Source organism: Falco punctatus (assembly GCF_963210335.1).
Source record: "Falco punctatus genome assembly, chromosome: 3".
In the NCBI taxonomy this organism is placed as follows: domain Eukaryota; kingdom Metazoa; phylum Chordata; class Aves; order Falconiformes; family Falconidae; genus Falco; species Falco punctatus.
The window spans coordinates 9956452-9975919 of NC_137582.1; the positions used below are offsets into that span (position 1 = coordinate 9956452).

The 19468-nt window shown below is 36.3% G+C and overlaps 1 protein-coding gene across 15 annotated transcripts in view; it reads left to right on the top strand.

The window, feature by feature from the left end:
- The window catches only part of CDH18 (cadherin 18), a 689972-nt gene extending 670722 nt beyond the window's left edge, over window positions 1–19250 (top strand). For 14 of the 15 annotated variants that reach the window (XM_080377755.1, XM_080377756.1, XM_080377758.1 and 11 more), the window contains 3 exons: window positions 2553–2670; window positions 15493–15744; window positions 17293–19250. In XM_080377755.1, the coding sequence (XP_080233881.1) occupies window positions 2553–2670; window positions 15493–15744; window positions 17293–17795 (873 nt within the window). In that variant the 3' untranslated portion in view covers window positions 17796–19250. The remainder of the gene's footprint in view (window positions 1–2552; window positions 2671–15492; window positions 15745–17292) is intronic. The other variant, XM_080377753.1, reaches the window with a different exon arrangement.
- Window positions 19251–19468: the final 218 nt, after the last annotated feature.

The following is a 19468-nucleotide window of genomic DNA, read 5'->3' on the forward strand; positions in this document are numbered from 1 at the left end:
GGATGCTGTTATTTCTGATAGTCAAAGGAAATCAATGTTAGCTGGCAGGGAATGCCTCTGCTATAAGCTTTTTGTGTGTATATTTACTTGTTTATTGATTCACTTCTGAAAAGGATCTGAGTAGAATTTAGCACCTGCTGTCTATCGGCTTCAATTAGCTCTCCTCTGTTCTTGAAATTCTCTCTTTTCTTACTAACTCTTCCCTTTAAATAATAGCGTAATCCTTTAGTTTCATTGCTTCAGTGCTGTGGACTGAGCTTTACAGCAGCTGAGGTGCTATGTTTAAATTTTTATTTTAAACAGCTTTGGTAAGGTGCATGTTAATGTCTGCTGATAGACCATTAATTAGTTAACCTATTAGTTAGAAAGGTGTTAACAGTACATTTGGGTGTCAAGAGGACACACTTGTTCCTCACCTCTGAATGAATGTCTTTTAGAAATCTTTTCCTTAGAAAGCAAGAGCCTTTTCTGAAGGAGTGTGAACTTTGTTTAAAGATGTATCTGTCAAAAATATTTTGACCTGTGCTATTACACATACAGTGTCTATTTTCCACATGGAAAACTATGATTTCTGTACCATCTGGTGCTATACTTTTTACATACGTTGATGAATTCAGGGGATGTAGAATTATAACAGTTATTATATTTTAATATAATATATATTATATATATATATATTTATATATATATATATAATATATATAATATATATTATATATAATATATATATAATATATATTATAATTATATTATTAACAGTGTATTTTGTTAAGATTTAAAATTAGTTTTAAAACCAAATAAATCTCAAACCAGTCTTGTGGCACTGAGGCCTTGATCAAAGGTATTTTTGTTGCAAAATGGCATGTTCTTGAAGCAAGATTCTGTGAAATGTTTTATGTAAGAGGGCAACAAGACAGCAACAGGACAGAAGTTTTATCTACTAGGCTGTCAAATAAAAGCTGAAGATGCATGGCACAATGTTATATTTGATAAACAGCACTGTGGATTTGTAAACAATATTTAATACATTAGTATATTTTTAAATGTCTTATGTGAATTTTTTGCAGTTATGCACAGTATTTCACAGTATTTTTAATATTTGAGTAATTATAGAAACAATCTTTTGAAAATACTCTTCCATCAACTTTTTTTTTTTTTTTTATGTTACTTTGCCTCATAGCATTTCAACATTATTAAGTAATCTATAGCTAAGGTAATCTTATATTTCTGTTTTATATGGCAGTTGTTTTAATAACAGATATAACACCTTTCCAAAATCCATTAAAGAACAAGTAGCTTTTGCCGAACTCTTTCACCCATATTGCCATGACTGATAAAGTACGTGATTATAGATGTTTCAGGTTTATCTTACTCTGCTTCAGTTCAGCAAAAAAGTATTACAACAGATTTTTAAAATATTCTCTGCAATTATTCATCAGTATTGTTAATTCTCTCAGGTGTGTATAGTCAATATAAAGTTCTGTATTGTATAAAGACAATGGAACAAGCACTGTACTCTATTGGCTTTAAAATGTATTTGTTTTGCCTCTTTTATGTGAATGGAGGTAGAGAACTGTGTGCTGTCTTTTAAAACAGACCAAACAACTTGAGCCCACACTGTTTATGCTTAAGTTTCAGTCCAGACAGACTGCAGCTCAACACTGCACAGAAAAATTCTCATGAAAAAAGCACTTTCCCTCTGCCTTTTGCGTTTCCCTCAGGATATCTATCAGCTCTGTGCAGCAGTCTGTGTGGGCTTCACTGCCTATATCACAAGAACGACTTTTTATGAAATTCTACTATAGCACTTGAGCTTCCAGACCCAGCATGAAAATGAAAGCAGAGGTAGAATTATTGCTTGGTCACACATTCCAAAAGCTTAGCTCAGTTTTAGTAGAAAGTAAATTTTAAAAACCACTAGGGCTTTTGAATGCAAAGGTCCCACCTTTCGAAATTCCTCTGCTATACATGGTTGCTACACCTAATTCTGTTCCTTTTGACCAAACAAAACTAAACCCAGGAGTGGCTGCTGTTCTTCCTCTTCTGTTCTGCAGCTATTTAAAACTGATTCATAGCAGGAGTTTTAAACAGAGAGCTGGTATTATACACCTTCCACTTTTGGTTAAACGTTTATTTTTGCTAACCGATACTGAAGTGTATCCAATTATCAGGATGGCAAGCAGGTGATGCTCCTCATAGACAATCCTGGTTCAGGCTGAATTGTCGCTCTGTAGAAACAGATATGTAGGTGAAACTGTAATTGTGAAAGCCACCAGGATGCCACACAGATGGTGAAAATCTCCGTACCAAGTCCTGACCATACCAGAATGTCAGAAAGTATAGATGCTTTAGATGCTTCTACCAGGCTCTGAAGTGTGGTTGCGAAAGTGTTCCATGCTAGAGAAATCAGGGTAATGGCCCAGTCATTGGTCGAATTTAGCAGCAGTCAAGTAGAAAATTGAAATAAGCCAAGTTTGAACATCCTGCTGAGGTCAGGCACTATTTGGGTCAACTTCAAATTTCAACACATTCACTGTTAATTTTTATTTCAGGTAATTCAGACTATCACTGCAACTGACAAAGATAACTCTGCAAATGGGGCAAGATTCCATTTTTCCCTTGATGAAGGGCTTTCTTTGAATCCCAACTTTACTCTAAGGGACAATGAAGGTAAATCAAACTCACAAAACTCAAAGAAATGGGTCTCTGTTTCATCTGGGATGTCTCTTCGAACAGTACTATTTCCATACGTTCCTCAGAAGAAGGGGAAAAGTATCTGTCACCATAGAACAGGCTTATATCAAGGACATGGTGTATAACATATATTGCAAACTATGAGTAATCAGATACTGCATTTTATTTTTATATTGCATTTTATTTCAGAATGTATACTTCATACATTCAGGAATGTTTTTAAAAAGTGGATTCATGAAAAAAGATGTTGGCAATTTGATCTGTTTCTAGGTGAATAGCACTGAGTGGGTAGTGTCAAGGTTGTTGCCGGTTATTGCTTAAAGGAGAAAGTAAGAATTTAAGGGGCATAAAAAAAGTTGAATTTCATGCTTACTTTTACAGACATGATACCAAGAGCATCATTGCTTCCTGGATGATAGTCTATCATTTCATGCCCTTCCTAATAAAGTGTGCATAAAAAATACTATCGGAAATTCATAGCAGATAGGCCCAGAACGAAAAGGGCCTTTAGAGTCACCCAGCCAAGTGGTTTTGAACATTTCTTGAATCAAAGAACCACCCAGCCTTTCAAAAAAAAAAAAAAAAACAGATCAGCCTTACTCTTCGTTGAGTATTGTTTCATGGTTTCCATTTTGCAGCCTGATGAAAACGAGAGTAAACTTTTTACTGCTTATCTGTAGCTTTTCGCCTGACCTTTTGTGTGTGTCTGTGTTGTGGTTTTGTTTGTGTGCATGTGTGGAAGTGCCAGGGCTTGGCTTTGTTTTACAGTTGGTTTTTTGCACTAATGCCGTGGAAAGCATTCTGAATTCTTACAGATCACTACTCATCTGTAATGGCTGAAAAGCATTAACTCCATCGTTGGTACATATGGTACATACAGGGTTAAGTAAAGTATTCTTCACAAATATTTTTTATCTGTTTATAAAACCTTTCAGGGAAGGTGACTGCATAATCTTCCTAAAGAATCTGTTCCAATGTTTAACTAACAGCAGAAAAAAAAATCAAGTCATGCTATTTATTCAGACTAGATTCATGGCCTTCATATTCTGGTTCCAAAAGTGATCAGTCCAATATGTATCAAAATTTAACGTATTAACATATTAAAAATATTCTTTAAGTGATGACTCCAGCACTTTCCCAGATTACTATATCAATTCCATTCAGATCATGATGGAGTGTTATAGCAAAAGCCAGAGGATTTTTCCTGAAATAAAGGAAGTGTACTGTTGTGTATTTTTGTATTTGCGTCTAAGAGTAAGATAAACTCATGGAGTACTGGGCAGTGGTCTCATGCGGGAGACCATGGCCACATTCATCTCAATAGAAGAAACTTACATCAAGACATGCTTTTGAATAATTTTTATTAAAATCATGGTTCATGATGAAGTAGATATTTTATGGTTTTGAACATGTTTTAATTGGGATCTATACTATATGTGTTTATAACAAGTGGAAAATTTAGTTTTATAATTTAAGGACTGCATGTCAGCATAAGTTATCTACTTACACAGCTTTATAGGAGGGTGAGAACTTTTCATAACTCTCTTATGTGGCAGTGTCAGACTTTGGATATAAGTATGCAGCAGTAAATGCTTGCTGCTTTCTTATTACCCCCCTGAGAGCAGTGAGCAGTGACTTTACCACCAACAGCAGAAGACAGTGTTTGGACTATCCTGAGTTGGATTTGGCAGCAGAAGGTAGGGGAAGGAACTGGGAAAGGTGTTCTTTTAAGGTAGAGGCCTGTTGTGCATTATGTTTTTATTTCACCTAAGGAGATAAAAAAATTAAGTATGCATTTCCAGTAGCATCTTGCATAAAACTTCTACACATACAGAGACTTCAGAAACACAGCTTCAAATTTGCCCATGCAATTAATACAAGTTTAACTCAAATCATAACAAGAAATTTATCTTAAAAAGCAAAGCATTGTCACTGTTTTGCTCGACACATGACTGTTTGATTGTACTGTTTAAAGAAAGCCCTTTGTTGGGAACTTTTCTTTGTGATACCATCTATATGTAAAATATCAATGGGACACTTATAAAGTGCATTCACAATATCCAGTTCTCTAGCATTTACAACTTTCATCATTATCATCTATTTCTATTCAGAAATGGAATTTCTGTTAATTTTTGTTCTAGAAAATATCTGAGAGATGGTGGACAGAAGAGGCTTTTCTTATGTCTGTGACAAGTTTGCACTTTTGAAAACTCATGGGTTTGACCGTTAGCTGTTAAAATAATCAGAATGCCCTTAACACAAGACAGCCACTATTTTTACCTTTGAATTTAATAATTCTGTGAAGGCTGGTATTCTTGGAGGGTTACAGTTATTTGTTATGTTTCTTTAAAGAAAAAAAAAATACAGCAGTTGCCTTAAGAGAGTTTTCAATAATGTTTTGCAGAATGATAAAAATCTTGATGTCATGTTGAAAGTGGTAGTCAGTGGTAGCTGTACCTGTCACTGCAAAGCTAAATTTCTCTTGCAGTCATTTTTGTATCTAGTCATCCTCTCCCTTTATTTCTTCAGGAAAATGGATTAATTTCACAAAAATCTCAGTAGGTATTTTCTTCCCTTGTTTTCATAACTGAGAACAACAGAATTCTGCTCTTTGAGCCCAAATACACTGTTATGTGAATGTTCCCTTACTCCATGATCATCAATAGAGCGACAAGATCAAAAGACTCTACAACAGTGAATTGGGTCTTTAAATATTAACATTTATATCTATGCACTTTGACTGAAATCTAGAGAACTTGCAGAAGATTCTGTAATTTGTCCATACCTACCTGTATAGACTGCAGCAATACACAATCTCAGCATGTGTATGATTCAGGTTAATAAAATTCTATATCTTCAGCAGAGGAAACAGCTATTAAAGCATCAGTCCAGATAGTTGATCATATGACAAGTGAAACTTTTTATCTCCTGGGCCTCAGCTTTTGCTTTTACTCGGTAACAATCCACAATGTTAAAGCTCCAGCCTTTGAATGTGTACCCTCATAATGCAGAGCTTAAAACCCTCAGGGAAATGTAGGTCAGGAGACAGCCACCGGGCTATATGAAATACACAGTCCAGCAGAACCTGCTGCTTGGATCACCTTCTGTATTCTGCTGGTATTTACATTTTTTCATTTAAAAAACAAAAACAGAAAAAAAACAGACTATGATACTTTTTTTCCTACTGACTAGATTCTTAAGCTACAGTAGATTATTGTTATTTGAGGTTTTCTTTTATATGACAAAGTACTATTCAGAGGGACTAAATACTTAAAGAGTATGAACAAGAGAGCACAGCCAACAAAATGATGCACTATCTGTACACATGTAAGCAAGACGGAAGAGCTGCAATAGAATTTCTTTCCTATACAAGGAAGACACGTTAAGTTGTAATAATTTCCTGCAATTTTAGAAGGCAAACCCAGGGAAAAAGCCTTTTTGTTTTGGGATTTTTACTTATGAAGGCTTTTCATTGAAAACAGGGCTGTTTGCAATTTATTCTATCCAGAAGAATGTTGCAATTTCTATTAAAACCTGAGAAGCCAAACACTTTTTTTTTTATCTGGAGATTCTCTTATGTTGCATTTCACATGCTAAGTAACTCAGCTCATTGTTATCTGTGTTCTTACTTTGTTTTTTAGGATGTTATCATAGATAATTTTTTAATGCTTTTTTCACTTTTGTGAAATATCTCAAATTTACATTTTTTTGTCTAATCAGAAATATGTTCTTTTGGATGTTTTATTAAAAACTTGCCAGGGCAATATGAAACTAAAACCACCTTCTGTTGGGGAATCAGAGGAAAAATGAAAGAACTTCCCAATAGAGCTGCCTCTGAGTACTGAGTTTTTAAAATTAGACATTTTTATCCTGAAAGAATCATAATAGTTTTCCAGATCCTTAAAGAATCAATATATTTGTCAAAATTTGTTAGCTTGATGAAAATGCATGTGAGTATATGTCATTGTTATGATATCCCCAACCGTTTATATATAGATACACATATTTGCATAGGCTATTTCTCTGTGAGTTTAAAAAATTCATTGCCTCTTTCTGCCTGTTTAGTTCCCTATTAAAGACCTCTTTCAGATGTTACACAGCAATTTTCAGGGACCTGGCAAAAGACTGAACCCTTAGAGAATAGTGCACGTAGGTGCAGGAGAACATTTATGAATTGTATGCACTGTAAAGCACTGTTTTTCCACTGGTATTTTTTGTCACACGATGTACAGTATACCGTGGATGCTCCATTGGGTATTGTAAATTTCCTGGACCGTAAGTATTTGTGCAGAGACTGTGCACATTCACTCAACAGCCCCAATACGATTTGTACATTCTCAAACTGTAATAAATTGAGACTGTCAACTTCTAAAAGTAGACAGAGTTTACCTTTACTTGCAAGGAAGAACAACTCCCTAGAAAACGCTTAGCATTTTTTCTCCTCTCCTTTTATTTCTTCAGGACAGAGGTTTCATTTCACAAAAATATTTGCAGTTTTATTTTTTCCCTCTGCTCGCTTTTCTCAAAGATCTGGCCCTTTGAAAATTACCCATTGATGGAGAATGTTGTGGAGTTGGAACAAAGGTAGGACATTTTTCTGATACTATCCTTTTGGATATTCCTTTTTCTTAATGTTAAGCCACAAGATACTTTAATACCCACAGAAGTAGAGACCTAGTTTACTGTAAAATCTGGAGCACAATTAGTTCAATGGCATCTGTATAAAATGAAATTTGTAATGTATTCATCCACCCATGCCTGTGATGCAAATTAACGTTTTTCTTGTGTCACAGATCAAAAATGAGTAAAACCAAAATCAATTTTACTTGGCATTGCTGTTATTTAGGAAGAGACCAACATCCAGAGAGTATTTCACCCAGCATGAATTCCCTTGCAGAAGTTTCTGTTTAACTGTCTTCCCTGACATGTGCAAAATTCTCTCCAACAATATTGCAGAAGACATCTGTAGCAGGCCAGACTTCTGGGCTTTAAAGTGGCAAATAAACATACCAGATCGTGACAACGTCTAAGTTCCTTTAGAGTGTCTGGTGGTGTCAAAAAAAGATCACGTTGAAACCCCCTGGTTTGCAGCCCAACATGAGCAGGAAACAACTACATATTTTCGTGCCTTCATTTACATCAGAGTGGCATCCTGGCTCTGGTTATGTAGTATTGCAAGTTACTACTGCCCTTCCATGAAATTTCATCCTGTAAAGACTACAAGTTGTAAGTTGGGAAAAATGGTATCTGAGAAAGCGCAAAGTTAGCATTATGCATGGTGACTGTAAGTACAGTCCATAGAAATGCTGTTACTCTAAACGGGTTGAATGCCTGAGCAGGTTTTATCACATAATCAGCGTATGAAGATAAAAAAGGAATTGTACCATGAGTACAAAGGATATGAAACCGTGACTAGCTACCATAGAGGGAGGCATTTTTCTTCCTCAGACCTCTGCAACATCTTTTGATCATTTTTTCATTGGAGAAAGTTCTATCATTTAAAAAAGATTGATCTGATAGTTAAGTTACAGCATAGCGTATAGGTTCTTCATGCATTTCTTTTCAGTGCTGTTACCTGCTGGTGTTTTACAAACAAGTGCATAAGCAAATAACTGTGTTTCAGACCAAAAAGTCTTCTATGTTGCTTTTAATTTTTGCTACTCACTGAACTAGAAATTGGCAAGAGCTTTTTGCCCGTTGGCAATAGCTTTGAAATTAGCACAAAAGAAAATAATTTACAAGAGTTATCGGTAAAGAAATTAAACAGATATGCCTATCAATATAGTGCCACATAAACAAATAAACTGGTCTGACTTTAGAAGTATAAGAAATGCAAATCATTCCAGTGTACTTTCATTGGGTTTAGTTAGTTATGACTTCTCAGAAAATTTATAGAAGTTGAACTGCTGATATGAGCAGAGCTGAAAATTAAGACCTCTTGAGCTATAAAAAGGTTTTTACTCTGTTTTTTGCTTCCATTTCTCTTGTGTCTACCTGTAATGCATAAAATGTCAAAGGAATTCTCAAATTGTGAATAATAAATGAGTATCCTCCAGAGTGCTCCGGTAGTCACCTTCCATGGTGTTTTCATTGTATCTCAGCTGTCTTGATTTTCCTATGCCCTCTTTTGTTACAAAGCTATGTAAAAAAGGCAGAGATGACAGAAAGAGGAATGTGATAAAGCCTTGTATAAAGCATGCAGTCTGGCTTAATAAACTACATCTTCGGAGTGTGAAGAGCTGCTGTGTTAGAGCTGTGCAGAATTTCCCATGTGTAACCTCAAATTCACTTGAGATGAATCTGAAGTTCTAATTGCCGTATTTGCAAAGCACAGCCCAAATATGAGAAAGTTTAGATCATGAAATGGGGCAATGTGTGCCACAAGGAACTGGATAAATTTTCTTTCCCTATGCTGGAGCTGTTAATTTCCCTTAGCAGTCAGCCCTTTCATCTCCAGCGAGTCCTAGTTCTTATCGTATTTCTCAGAGGTGAAGTTTACAGTTTAAATATTTTGAGATAAAAAGGCCTTGCCTTCCAGGTCTAGAAGAGTCAGATTTGTTGTTTTCATCATCCTAGTGCTACTGCTGCTGTCCTATACACTTGTCTTCCCTGTCTATCTGCTGTATCTGTTTTCAGGTATCAAAGGAGTTTCTCAATCCATGACCCCTGTCCTCCCTTTCAATCTAGTTTTATTGCTTTAACTTTCCCACCTCCTCAGTAAACGCTTTCGTACATCATCAGCATCAGTCTTCATACTTGACTGCCTGTAGCTTTTACAGTTTCTGGGATTTTTTGGTTTCATACTAAGGTCCTTCTCTTAAAAGTTCCGCCTTTTTAGCTTCTCTCTCAATGGGTCCTCCAATAGTTTTTGATAAGGAATGTAAACAATAAAAACATGGAGGCTTAGAACATCAGAACAGCTGTGAGGATGCAGTTAGTACTGTATATTGGCTAAATTTTTATTACCCATTTTGTTGAACCTTTACATACATTTATCCTCAAGAATAGAGCTCTGACTAGAACATTAGAGACATGATTTCTGTATTATGCCGATGTCATTAGCTCTGATCATCTTCCACAATCCTTGATTCTCAGTGATCTTTGGAAAATCACTTCTTAGACACAGTTTCCTTCTCTGTTAAAATGTTAGAGATCTAAGTTGTAAAATATTACAACTCAATGAAAAAGAGTAGTACTTGAGGGCTGAGTTACTTTCCAGTGACTGACTTATATGTACACACAGGCATACACAAAGAGTTACTGTATCTGACTCTAATAGTGAAAGTAGTAGTGAGAATTAAAACCTCTGATGCTATTGGGAACTAAAAAATTCCATGTCAGTGTCTTAAAAGAATTATGGTCATACTTTTTATTTTCATTCAAATTTCTGAAATTGCATTGAAGGAAAAGCTTTTTTTTTTTTTTTTTTTTTTTTTTTTGAGAATGCTTATAATTGCGTATGTTGTTAGAGAATCTCCTGCTATGTGTCATGTAACATCTGTTTCTACAGAAATCTATTTACTACTCAAGAGAATACAACCAACATAAATTCACCGTGGCAAATTTTTGAAATTAAAAATTTGAATCTGGCTTCTTCTTTGCCTAAAATTATGCCTTATACTAATATTTAGTTTTATGATGTTAAAGATATAAGAAAAACAATTTAATGTTAAATAAACAAATACAATACTAAAATAAAAAAATGCCTGTTTTTTCAATCTGTATTTATTTTGTGTGGTATAAAAATGTCAGTTTGTTGTCTGGCAAGACCTTCCACCCCAGAGAAGTGTGGTTTAATTATAGCTCTTCTGATTATTTTTTTTTTTTTTTTTTTTACTGGAACATTTGAATTATTTAGTTTGTCCGTGTTGTCATTTTGGTATTTTCTTTGTATTTTTCTCACAGTGTTTATTCATCATCCTTACAATTTTTCCCCCATCTGTCCACAGTTAGCCTTATAGCAGACATGCTCACATGTCAATGCTCTTTCCTTTACATCTTCACCAGTAGTCTGTGCTTAAATCATTTCATTACTGCTAGGTTACTGCTCAGGAATCCTCAGTTTGTCTTCATTATATTTGGTCTCTGATGCTTTTCTTTTCAGCCAGCATTTTCATCGCTGCTTCTGTAGCTGTATGGTGATACTGGATCCTTCACTCTTTTTTAGGTTTATGCCAGAGAATGAAAGGAAGAAGTTACTCATTCCTGCTCAGATTTGAGTACTGGGTCTTCTTTGGGTATAAGCCCAGGAAGATTCACGTGGACAAAGTTTTGTAGGATTTTCTTACTTACATGAACAAAGTACCCGAACTGAAGAGTTTGGGGCTTCTAGACACTAACAGAAAATAGAGTATTAAGCAGAAGTGAAAGACTGTTCTGATTATTAGTAATAACACTTCATGTCACCTTTTGAATTTAGCAGTATAAGATCTGTGATGTTTTTCCTTTGGGATGGAGACATGAGAGTTTTTAATACTAATGCTTTGCTCATGGAGATAGTGTTACTACCAACAGGGAGTTACATTTCAAGCTGAGTTCTTCAACATATCCTTCAGTTTTTAAGGTATTATTTCTGGATAACTTTGTTGTGTGATTGTCATCATCTCATTTGTTGTACCTTGAAATATAATTCTCCTTAAAACTGTCACTTCTTCGAAATTGCTTTCTCTTTCTGTGCCAAAAAGTGCATATGGGCAGTGTTGTACTTCTCTAATGACTTCAATGGGATTTTTAGGTGACCACACAGACTTGTTTATTGTGGCAGTATTGTTGCTGAGAAAAAAGAACAGCAATCCACAAAGTAAAACAGGACTATGACTGTTCTCTTGCAATGAAGCTCAATAACCCAGGCTGTGTACGTTACATAGCACTTGGCCTTGTACCTCCTCTGGACCCTGTGTAGTACCCAATGGAGCTCAGCTTTTATTATAAATTTTTTTTTTCTCTTCTGAATTTATGAAATAATGTTGAAGTTGTATTGCAACCCAAAAGAGCAGGGTTAGCATGTCACAAAAGGAAGTTATGGGCTGCAGAGTGTGTAGCGCACAAGGTCATTTAGGGACGTTAAAGGATCTACAGGCTGTTCGAATGATGTTGAAGCACTGTGTAAAATAGAGGGAGACAAATCTGGTGCACTCTTGTCCATGCTGCCTGCTGGGAAGGGTCTTGGTGTATGTCGTTAACTCTGACTGCGGTTGAGTGTTACGTGAGAGAGTCCTAGTTGGCTCAGACCAACAAAATACCAAGGAGAGTGCTAAACTTCAGCAGTGTGAACAGTTGGTGTTCCAGGGATCATGCTTGCTCCCCAGCCTTGTTTTGTTTAACAACCTGCAACTGCAGAAGATAAAAAGAGAAATTGTTAGAGAAGAGCCCTGCTAATAATCTGTAATAAGTTGCATTTCAAGGAAGGAAAGCAATCATACACTGGATTCTGAACAGCTAGAAAGTCAGTGGAGTTTTTCATGCATATGGAGGAAGTGATGATGAAGCTTGTTTCCTAATGTAGAAAGGCAGAAGCAGCAGACATCACCTCATATATATATACTGCTAACATTAACTCCTTTTTATGGAAAATACGTATTCATTTGAAATTCCATACTAATCACAGATATGTGAGGGTTTTTTCTGCTTTTGGGCTGTATCTAGAGCTCAATCTGCCATTGCTTTGGCAGCAGACAGGCAGACCAGCAGGTTATTTTGTATTCTATGGTGGTTTCCCTATTTGAAACACTGAAGATTTTATCTGTGTCTTCCAGCAATATTAGGGAAGTTGAGAGTGACAGTCTAGCACAAAGAAATGGGCAAGATATTGTTAAAAAAAGCAAGCAAAAGATTTTTATGTGACATTGTGTAGCAGAAAGATAAAACAGCTGCTTACTTTGCCCCCTGATTATACCAATTATGTATTCAAAAATTAAAAGACTTGCAGGCAATCTACATCTGTTTAATCTGTACCTCTGTAATCCATGTTCCATAAGATTATTTGCTTGTTATAGGAGTATTTTGAAATAGATCACTGAGCTATTGTTTGTGTACTGCATTTAATTAAAAGTGGAAGGCCAGACATGTATTAAAGAGCAAGCTGGTCCAAATTTTTAAAACAAGACTTGGAGTTTTCTGGGGGTTTTTAGAATTTTTTAATTTTAGAATTAGACTGGCAAAGCCTAGTAGGGCTTCCATGGGTGGGCATATTCTGTAATTATGGTCATAAGGCCACTGCTCACTCTGCTTTAGGGGAGAGTTTTCTTTCTACGATAAAAGCAATCTGAATTTCAGTGATTATCAAGCTTGATTTCTTCAGTGAATTGACTCAATTCTGTCACAGAACACTTTGTTCCCTAGTCTAATTGCAGAAAATGTGGAAATAATTGATTTCTTAACAATAAGATAATGAAAAAAAGCAGCATGAATGAGAATACTACAGTATGTTTTTATAAGGTTTCACAAGCCCAGAATAAGCAATACTACGAGAACAGCTAAAGTTCTGCAGTTTTTGTAAAAATGGTAGAAATATTTGTGCATGTCATATTCTATAGGTATATAGGAATTATTTCCAGAACCCTACACCAAAGGAAAATACTGGTTTACTGGACATCTTTTAATCAGCTCTGTGTTCGGGTTCTTCTGCAGGTTATTGAAAACACTTTTGTGTGTGTCTGTGTCTGTGTCTGTGTGTGTGTCTGTGTCTCTGTGTGTGTGTCTGTGTGATAGCTTTGTAAGGAAAACAGTATATTTTGCCATAGGTATTTTATAATCTCTATGGAAATATAATTTCCACAGTGTAATGATCTTACTCTGTGTAGATTTTTTCAGATGAAAGAATTATATGTTGATCTCAATACAGTTCCAAAAAGGGTCTGTAAACAGAATTAATATAAAGTGGCTGGTGTCATGCCTCTAAAGAGGAAGTTGGCATGAATCTTGGGGTTCAGTCATAAAAAGTATACCTTGACATGAACAAGTGGAAGAGAACTTCAAGGCCTGCTGAGAATAAATAGATAAATAAATACATAAATAGAAGTAATATTTTGCACCCCCTGCAAGCAAGAAAAAAACTTAATGAGTTTATAAAAAACAGCATGCTAGACATTTCCAAGAATATAAGTTAGGGGAGTGGAGAATAAAAGCTAATGAACTTCCGTGCAGTGGAACCTGATGTTCTTGGCTCAGCAGCAAGGGTATCACTTCCCACCTCATATGGATTTCTTGTGTGAAACCTGTTGCTAAATATATTACGTTATGATATTATGCTGATACGGGGCTATACCACCAGTTTTTCTCAGTATCACTGTCAGATGATACGCAGAAGCAAAATGTTGAGAGAAGTGAGTTAAAATGAATTTTAAAATTTGGCACAGAGCTTGATAGAAGATGTGGCGTGAAGAGTAGTCACCTAGTAAACAGTATCCAGTTTAAACAAAACCCACTCCTCCATTCAAATATGCAAGTTATCAGTCCTATGGGCTAAAATATGCCACACTATCTGTGTTGTTGCACTAGATTTTCACAAAGTGCCACAGACATAATTTTTTCCATAGATTATGATAAATCCATTTAATGCTGTACCTACAGTGGTAAGGAAATAGAAGAAATAGTCTGGTTTGTAAAAGGAAGAGAAACCCAGCAGATGTAATTCTGCATTTACCATCCCTGTGCTGTTTGCTAAAAAACTCCAAACCCACAACCCCACAATTTAACTGTGTAGCTGTTAATCATGGACAAGCATTACAGATACATTTCTTCCAATGTGTCTTCCATTCCTCAGTCCCCATCTCTCTCTTTCTCCACAACTGCTCATGTCTGATTTCTCACTGTCTCAATTCTTGATTTATCTGTAGGCTCTTATTCAGAGGTCAGTACTGTTAAAGTGGTGGCAACAGACTGGAATTAAATTTTAGACATATGAAAATAAGATTTAACTATACATTATTGTAGCATTTCTTCCCACGCACTCTCTTTATGCCCCTTGAATTCTTGGACTTAAAGGAATACAGGTGGCAGCTTACTATTCTAATTAGTGTCTATAAATGCTCTTGCAATTTGTGTGTAATAACATTACAATTCTCATTGACTGTAATATATGCCATATGAACCTGTGGGTAACATTATGGTGACAACATCTTACATCACTGTCTCCCCTTTGCTTACTTATCTTTAACCTCTACCAGTTCAGAACATGTAATATCTCCTTTTTTCCTCTTTCCTTCCCTTCCTCCATCCCCCTTCCCTGCCCTTGCCCTTCTTCCTGACCTCTCCACAGCATGAGTCTTTGGCCACTGTCCTTTCCGATGTTTTTTGAAAGCTCACTTGATCTATAAAGCCTATCAGAAACAGTAAAACAGGAAAGTTTAACTTTTACTAAAGACTTTTTAAAATTCTTCTAAGAATCAAGGGGATGTTATTAAATTATATGTTGTGGATTAATTATACAGATATCCTCAGAATTCCAGGTATTCACATTTACAAGGGTCCATATTCTACCAACAGCATAACATGGGATTAAAACACTTGCAGACTGGGCCTAAAATGTTTGCCAAAGTTCATTTTGACTCTAAGAAAAGTACATGAGCTTAAATAATCCTATTTATGTAATACTAATTACTTTCTCCTGCCTCTTCTTTTTCCTCATTGGCCACATATGCTTCCTGACAAATTTTAATTCTAGATTGTGCATTTTTACAGATTAGGACTGCCTAGTTTTAAGATGCCCTATGCTTCTACTCAACAGGAAACGTACGGTCCATAACATTATTTGTTTTTTTCTTCATTAAAATGATATTCTGGTTTTGATATTCGTAGATAATACAGCCAGTATCCTGACAAGACGAAGGAGATACAGTCGAACCACTCAAGATATCTATTACCTCCCAGTGTTGATTTCTGATGGTGGAGTGCCCCCTCTCAGCAGCAGCAGTACTCTCACAATTAGGGTTTGTGTGTGTGAAAGAGATGGAAGAGTAAGAACTTGCCATGCTGAAGCTTTCCTCTCCTCAACTGGCTTGAGCACAGGAGCTTTAATCGCAATCCTGCTCTGTGTCATCATTCTTCTTGGTAAGCCACTTTTATTATTAAGTAATGCTATCCTTCCACTGGCTTTCTGAATGTGACAGGGCAGAAATTTTTAATACGACCCGTTTCTGAACCAGAGGCTGGCTGGTAGTAGTAGGTAATTAGAAGTATATAGCTGTGATTACAGGGAAGAGGTTTAGATAAAATTAATAGGAAAAAATGCCTTTAAAGTACATTTGTGAATATTTAGAATCCACTAGGAACACTGGAAATTTTTTCAGAGGTTATCAAATAATTAGCACTGCAGGTCTTTTTTCTGTAATTTGGAACGATCTCAAAAAGCCACTGGCTCTAATTCCATGTCTTAAAACAGTGTGAAAAAATGATAGAAAATAGATGAGGAAAGCTTTTTTTTTAAAACGCATTACACTGTAAGAAGCACCATTAGCACTGTACAAAAGCCATTTCTTAATTACCTTTGTGGGATAAGCCGATAGGAATGCACACCATAATCCACAGGGGCAAGGGACATATGAGACTATAAGATGACTCCATTAGATAAATGCCATTGCAAGTGCATTTTCTCTTGAGTTCTTTTTCATTTTTTTGCCCAGGCCAGTTTGAGTGTTACCCATTAGTTAATATACTTTCTGTTTTTTTTCTGGCAGAGGCATAACTTGCTGGGTACATATCTCTGTACTACTCGTGTTTTCTGCATTCTTACAGAGATGTCAAGAAATAATGGGAATTACAGTGTGACCCACATTGGAAAATTTGAGGACATTTTTTTCCCAAAGGCTCTACGTTCTCTAAGGACCACTTTCCTTACAGCTTATATCAGAACTTCCTCGTCAGAAAGCTGTTTTAAAATTTATAGTACCGCATTTAGTTTTATAGTCTTATATTTTATCATACAAGTTTGACTATTCCTAAAATAAAAAATAAACCTTTTATATTTCAGTTCAGTGCATATGCTAAATACTGTTTTTAATGAAGCCTGAAAGCCCTTAACAACGCTTTTGAAAAATGTCAGCTCTAGTTACTAATTTCTCCTTTAACTGAAAAAATGTTGTCCCCTTTTATGTCCTTTTTGAGACCCCTAATGATCCAACTAGTGGATTCCATTATTGGCTCAAGAAACCCCAGCAATACCCACAAAGAAAATACACTGTAGAAGAGTGCTCTTTACTGACCCTTTGGGAGACCAGGCTGTATCGGAAGTTCGTAGTTGCAGTACAGCATTATTAATTTTCCCCTTAGTTGTGTGGTCTCAGCCTGTTGCACTTTGGCATGTTGCTGTGCATGGATTTCATGGGATTCTTTCCAGGCATACAGTAATTATGTTCAGGTGACACATTACAAAACAAAGGCATTGCTCACTTAGGAATATAAGTACGCTCTTTTCCAGGTTGGATAAGTTTGGTGACCCTTTGTTACAGACATATGCCTGATGTAAATGGTTCCAAATACCAATATTAGCCTGAAAATATTACAGTCACACACTGTATTTGTGACTTAGTGCCTGCTTTTTCTTCAGTGTATATCTACTTACATCAGATGTAAACTTTAAACCTACTCTAATATCTGCAGTTTTCTCTTTAGCAATTGTGGTCCTTTTCATCACCCTAAGACGCAGCAAGAAGGAGCCTCTGATCATTTCAGAAGAAGATGTTCGGGAAAATGTTGTGACATATGATGATGAGGGTGGTGGAGAAGAAGACACAGAAGCATTTGACATCACAGCACTGCGGAATCCATCAGCTGCTGAGGAGCTAAAATACCGGAGGGATATTCGTCCTGAAGTGAAGCCTGTGCCCAGGCATCATCCCTCCTCGAGTCTTGACAGTATAGATGTTCAGGAGTTCATTAAACAAAGACTGGCAGAGGCTGATCTGGACCCCAGCGTGCCCCCGTATGACTCCTTACAGACATATGCCTATGAGGGTCATAGATCAGAAGCTGGATCTATCAGCTCTCTGGATTCAGCCACAACACACTCTGACCAGGATTACAATTACCTTGGAGACTGGGGACCTGAGTTCAAGAAGCTGGCTGAACTCTATGGGGAAATAGAATCAGAAAGAACAACTTAGTTGTAATTCCCGGAACAGAGAAGTCCCTAAACAACTGGAGATAAAATGACAGCAACGATAACAAAAAATGAATACAGTACTTGGAACTGAGCAAGTTGTATGCAGTTACTGTAGAACAAGTGCCCTTTTCGTATGTGAAACTGGGTTCTCCAATTGGAAGAAGGTCAAATTTTGAAAAATACAGAAAAAAAGAAGCTATTGTCCCTTGTGTATATTTTTTAATTGCTCAATGAAGTCTGTGGTACCGTATCTGTAACAATACCTAAAGTAAAGCCAAGCAATGACATTTTTATTGCAATATGCTTACCATCTCCAAGCTACAGTAAATTTATGGTCATGCCTGTTTAGGAAGATAGCTAACGGGGGAGCAATTCTCTTGCAGGTGGTTGTGATTTTGCATTTCTAGCTACGCTCTAGGCCTTGTGATCCCAATGTGAGGTAGCCAGTGGAGTTTACTACCAGTGTGAGAAGCGCTAACAGTCTGTTTGCTTTACAGAAGGGATCAGCCAATACTGTCCTCTTAAATAAACGGTCCTGTGATGATTTAATCTTATTGAATAATCAGGTTGCCTTGAGATGGTGTCATTTCATTACGCCCTTCATAATCTTTTCATCCATAACCAGCTAACAGAGGGGAGGCATCATTAGCTGTTAGCTCAAACATGGCTCTAGACTATAACACCAGACCTGCTCTGTTACTGCGTGCTAGAGGAACTGCTGTTTCCAGTGTTGTGTTTTTTTGGTTTTGTCTTTTCACGGGAACATCATTCATTTAAATGGAATGGGTCCAACGTACTCTTTATGCAGCAAAGCAGATGAAGCATAGGCTCTTTCAATAAAAACAACAATGGCAGCACCATTAAACTATACAGTTGTTTGGTTCACTGTGCTTCACTTACGTCAGTAGATGAAGCTTTTCAAGACTTTTTCTGGTCTGAGTCCAGAAGCTACAACAGTCAGTTTAAAACAGAGTTCTTAATCATAATGTCTTTCTATTCCCTGTGTAACTAAAAGCAAAATAGAACTACTAGTAAGATACTGGGATAGCAAAAAATAAAACAAAGAGAATAAGATGATGATGCTTTTTTTCATTTTAGTTCAATCTAGTGGTATTTAATTTTCCCTAGAGTAATTTCCAGCTAAGAGCAAGCTTTTTTCTCCCTATTTGAAGCATCATGGGAGCTTGGGAACATTTTAAGTCAGTGGAGTAAGAAAAAAAATGAAAGTGTGTCATTATTGTGGTTCCTATGGATTAAGTAAATTGCTTTCTTATGTTAGTAACTTTTTAGCATTGCAGAACTGCTAAACAGTTCTGCCTAGCACTTCAGGCTGTTTAAGACCTAATCCAGCAAATTCTTAGGTTTTCCTCTGTTTTGTTTCAAACTTTAACCTTTTGTTTGTCTTTCTTGTGATAGTACTATGAGAGGACCAGGAGCTCATAATAAAAAAATATCCCAAGAAAGGTTATGACCTATAAGGCTCACCATCTATGGCAGTCTTCTGCTTCTAAGAAAATTGAAGCCTCACTTAGGAAAGTGGACTTCTTGCAGTATGCATCTTAGGGGGAACTGTGCAGAGCAGAAGCTGTGTACTGTTTTTTCAGTCCCTGGGCTGGTGTGGACAGTGATACAGATCTGTACACTCCACTGGATTCCTTCCTATACATTTTAGGT